This window comes from Canis lupus, chromosome 1, assembly GCF_048164855.1.
Source record: "Canis lupus baileyi chromosome 1, mCanLup2.hap1, whole genome shotgun sequence".
Taxonomy (NCBI): domain Eukaryota; kingdom Metazoa; phylum Chordata; class Mammalia; order Carnivora; family Canidae; genus Canis; species Canis lupus.
The window spans coordinates 27,721,328-27,726,307 of NC_132838.1; the positions used below are offsets into that span (position 1 = coordinate 27,721,328).

At 51.2% G+C, this 4,980-nt stretch overlaps 1 protein-coding gene across 1 annotated transcript; it reads left to right on the forward strand.

Moving 5' to 3' along the window:
- The first annotated feature begins 259 nt into the window (after positions 1–259).
- TCF21 (transcription factor 21) lies at positions 260–3,472 on the forward strand. Its single transcript, XM_072824209.1, has 2 exons — positions 260–1,122; positions 2,897–3,472. The coding sequence occupies exons 1-2, from the start codon at positions 673–675 to the stop codon at positions 2,984–2,986; spliced, it is 540 nt and encodes a 179-aa protein (XP_072680310.1). The 5' UTR covers positions 260–672; the 3' UTR covers positions 2,987–3,472.
- The last annotated feature ends 1,508 nt before the right edge of the window (positions 3,473–4,980 follow it).

Consider the following 4,980-nt stretch of genomic DNA (forward strand, 5'->3'; position numbering starts at 1 on the left):
GGGTTTTATTTGGTGTTTTAATTTCGGGAAGAGGGGACAGGGGGATGTTTGTGAGATTTGTGGTCGGTAGGCCCACAAAGAGCAAAAGGATCCGGTCATTTCTCTGAAGCCCTAAAAAACCAGCAGCTATGACCTCTTAAGAGGAAAAGGGGCCTTAGGAGATGGCCCTGGAGAGGGGCTGTGGGTGGGGCGCGCTCTTCCTTGGCTAAAGTGGAAGAAGCAACTGGTGCTCGGAGTTGCAGTTGAGTTGATTTACATTACAAGTTGGAAATCGGGGTCTGTGCGTAAGAGTTTCCCTCCGGTTGTGAAAGGGGTCTCAGAGTCCGCTGGGGCCTAGCAGGCCCCTCCCCTGGGCTACAAGGGTCCGCCTCTCTATTCCCCAGATAAATTCCTAGTGTCCACCAAATTCCTCAGCGCTCTCTCACACTCCTCTGCGGCCGCGACTCCGGAGGTGGGGAAACAGAGCCGAGTTCCTCCCCGAAGAAGCCCTCTCGGTTCCTTCTCACAACCTCGCGAAGGGGAAAGGGCTGTGAGGCTCAACCAGACCCCCGCTCCAGTCCCCAACCGGCGGTGGCCGCTCCGCACCCCAGTCCCGGGGGCCCGCTGGCCAGGGGCTCGCTGGCGCGCGCGCTCTCCCTTTCGCCTCTCTCTCCCTCATTCTCGCCCCCAAACATGTCCACTGGCTCCCTCAGCGATGTGGAGGATCTTCAAGAGGTGGAGATGCTGGACTGTGACGGGCTGAAAATGGACTCGAGCAAAGAGTTTGTGACTTCCAACGAGAGCACCGAGGAGAGCTCCAACTGCGAGGCGGGGTCACCCCAGAAGGGCCGCGGAGGCCTGGGCAAGAGGAGGAAAGCGCCCACCAAGAAGAGCCCCTTGAGCGGCGTCAGCCAGGAGGGGAAGCAGGTCCAGCGCAACGCGGCCAACGCGCGCGAGCGGGCCCGGATGCGGGTGCTGAGCAAGGCCTTCTCCAGGCTCAAGACCACCCTGCCCTGGGTGCCCCCGGACACCAAGCTCTCCAAGCTGGACACGCTCCGGCTGGCGTCCAGCTACATCGCGCACTTGAGGCAGATCCTGGCTAACGACAAGTACGAGAACGGTTACATTCACCCGGTCAACCTGGTAAGGCCGTCCGAGCGCCCCCGCCCCGCGCCCGCGCCCGCGCCCGCGCCCGCGCCCGCGCCCGCAGCCGCGGCAGCCCGTGGGAGCGCGCGCCCCTGGGCCCCCGCCGCCCCGCGCGCCCCCGGGGACCCCGGCGGGAGGGCCCGCGCTCCCTGCGCCGCAGGCCGCCGAGCGCGCGTGATTTATGCCGGCGTTGGACGTGGCAGCCCCATTAAGAGCTTGCAAGTGCGCGGAGCTGGCAAACAGGAGGGGTCCGTCAGGCAAACTGCTGAGCGCCCAGAGGGCATTTTATTAATCCCGTTCTTCTTTTAGCTGAAGGAGAATTCCATTCCCCCCCTCCCGTTTTTGGACATAAAAACACCCAACTCTGTTTCTTTCCCGGGCATATTTAGCACCATTAGATATAGACAGATTCACGCCCCCATAATTGTCATGTAAGTCCCCAGCTACTTGAATATTCTGCGCTGCTCTTATGGGTCGGTTGACATTTTTAAATCCCAGAAGCTCTAGCAAATATCAGCAAAAATCGGTAAATTCTCCCAAATATTAATGTGATAAGTGATATTAAAATATAATTTAAGGTCACTCTCATCGAAGATTTAAAAATGTGTTACATTTTATCTTAAAATGTAATGCCCATTCAGCCTGTCTTTCAAATTTTGTTTTAAAAAGTAATTCTCATTGAGGCTAATTTTCTCTCAAATGTATTTTGCTATGTAAGAAGTACAGTTCACTTCCTTTTTTATTTGATTTAATTTTAAGAATTCCAGACTCTAGAGAAAAACAACAACCACGACTTACTAGCACCTTTGTTTATATATGATAAGAATGAGAGATTTTCCTCTTAAAAGTCGTCTTATCGGCCAGCACTGGTAGGAGAGGTTTGAAGCTTTGAATTGTCTTCTCACTCAAACTGGTTTCAGGAATTGGGGGGAGGGGATGCAAAGCCACGTTTTGCCCTAGTAAATATTTTTCCCTCTTAAGTTAAAAGTCTCTCCTTTTTCGAAAAAATGAGCAAATGGTTTATTAAAATCTGGAACTAAAATGAAAGCAATTACTTCATTTACAGTTGCTGCTGCGTTCATCTTCGAATCAAGAAATTTAAGACAGCTTTATTATAAAACACCTCGGAGAAGGGAAGAGAAAAGGCGATGTTCGCTCAGCCCAGTAGGAAGATGATCTTAAAATATGCGTGTATATTCTTTTATTAGCATTATCCCCCCCCACCCCCTTAAGAGCCAGCGATTAAAATTTAGAAACTGTGGTCAAAGCCCGTGTTTGTCAGGGAGGAAATGAAAGTTGGCAGGAGAAAAATAGACGGGGATGAAAGCGAGAGGGCCGGGAAATCTAGCCAGGGCCTCAGAAGAGGGCCCCGAAAGTCGCTTCGCCTCCAACCGGGTGTCCACCCCGCACGAGGTCCTTCTTGGCTTCCCTGCTTCGGCTCAGCTGCCTCCGCGTGATGCCACGGCCGCGGGCACTGTGAGCTTTCCAGGGGCCTCCTCTCTTGGGTTTCTCTTACAACGTAGGATGAACCCCTTTGCTCCGCCACCCGGAGCAAAGCACCAACCGTGCTTTTTCTTTATTCATCCACGGGGCGCCCTAGAACACCCAGCAAATTGCAGAGATAGATAGTGGGTCTCTCCAACTCGCTGCCTGGCCGCCCCCCACCCCACCCCACCCCCGCCCTCTCCTCTGGTCTCAGGCTCGGAGCCCACCACCACCCTGCCTCCAAGGCCACTTACCACTTACGCCTCCACCCTCTTCTCTCCTGCAGACGTGGCCCTTTATGGTGGCCGGGAAACCCGAGAGTGACCTGAAAGAAGTGGTGACCGCGAGCCGCTTATGTGGAACCACAGCGTCCTGACCTTGGAGGTGCGAGTCTGGGAAAGGCGCGCTCCCGGGGGGGAGCGGGCCCCGCCCGGGAAGGCGACCCCTGCCCTCCCTTGCTCTCTGTCTCTGCTTCCCCCTCGCAACGTTCCTCTCCCTGCCCCCCTCTCCCCCACCCCCCCGCGAGAACACTTTACAGCGACGAGGAGATTCGTTTCCAAACCTGAGGAGATCAATTGTACTTACAAAGATTCCCATCTATTTAACTTTATTAACTTCTGCGGTGAATGACTCTGCGAGCCTTGCTGGTCCAAGTGCAATATGTAATTATAAATATATAAATAGATAATAAGAGCCTATCAATGTGTATCTTTTGTACCATATGTTGTAAAATGTAGTTCATAGAATAACTGACTTTGATAGTCACATTTATAAAGTAATTCACTTAAAGATATATTTTTTTCAAACAAGTTTTGCTACTTTCGAAAATAAATCTTTCTTTATATTGCTAAAAGCCCTGAAATTGGTGTGCTTTTTAATATATATATATATATTAAATATATATATACAGAATAGAAAAGCAGGAGAGTATGGGGAAGCTTGATAATAAAAGTGATTCTTTTGAACCTCAATCCAAACTTCTAGAGATGAAAAAGATTAAACACAATTTCCCCTGTGAAGGTGCGGATCACATTTTGCACTGAAACTTCAAATAGAAACTCTGGTCTCAGGTTTACAGGTTACTTTGGAGACAATTAGAAATAATATAACTGTGAACTCAAAAAAAGGGCAGGATTGCGGTTACTAACAGTTACACGATTCAAGGGAAAAACACACCAGAAAAGGAAAATTCGATTTTCGTGTATTCCGAGGTTGAACTGATGACCTGAGCAGGCAGGTAAATTCCACGTTTCTTTTTTTTTTTTTTTTTTTTAAGCTTTCTAGGCACAGAGATGGACCCAAACAACCCATAGTGCCAAACTGCGAAGAAATAATGGGAGCTATGAAAGGTGTAAATTCCATAACCTCTAGGAGTGCTGCAACATACATTAGATATTTCTTCCTAGTACTTAGTGAATGACTAACACCGCTCACGCCTGCCTAGCGATTACAGTTAGCCAGCGCCTTCAGCTCCCCGCCACGACTTCCGGCGGGCTGGGTTTTAATTTAAACATCTTCCGTGCCGTGGAACAGCTCGGTGGAGAAGATTAAGTTGAGATAAACAGAGAGGCGAGGCCGGGGAGCCTGGAACCGGGTTCACTCGCTGCCCCAGCGCAGCCCGCAGCGGCCGATGCGCCAGATGCCACCGCGGCTGTTTAATGTTCGGGGTTATGACCGGAGTGTTTACAAGACGTCTTCGGTTATTTATACTGTTATTCCTCGCAGAAGGCCCTCAAACTTCCGCTTCATTTGCTCTTTCTTTTCTTTTCTTTTCTTTTTTTCCCCCCCTCTTTTTCTCGGCTCAGTTTGGTACCTGGAGTAATAGCTCCACGTTCCACCTCTGGCCATCTCTAGCATCTCCAACCAACCCCAAGTCTGCTTAGGGGGTGGAACCCTGGGCCCGGCCTTCTAGGAAGGAGCCGGCGACCCTGGCCCCGACAGGTGAACGCTGTGCCGGGCTGATTCTCTGCCAGTGAAGGCTCCCACGTTACCAAGTGCAATTCTCCATTCTCTGAGGGTTGGTAATGTCGCTGACTCCTAATCTGCCCGCCTGTGGTTTGGACGTCAGAGGACGTCTCCTCTGGCTTTTGGGCCATTCCCCCAACCCCACTTGACCTTTAGGGGCCCATTTCAAGCTCTGACCACCTCCACCTTCCCCCAAATTCCCGTGTTCGGTCGCTTCAACCGCAGGGCTAGTGCCCCCCACCCCCTCCTGCTCCACAATTCAGAATCTAAGTCAGAGATGAGTCCCAGAGTGATTCAGTTGTTTGCATTTCCCGTTTGGCAAAATTTCCAAGCTCCCCTTCACGTTCCTATAAACCAAATGTTCAAAATTCTGAGCACTGAACTCAGGTGGCCCCCAGAGAAGAA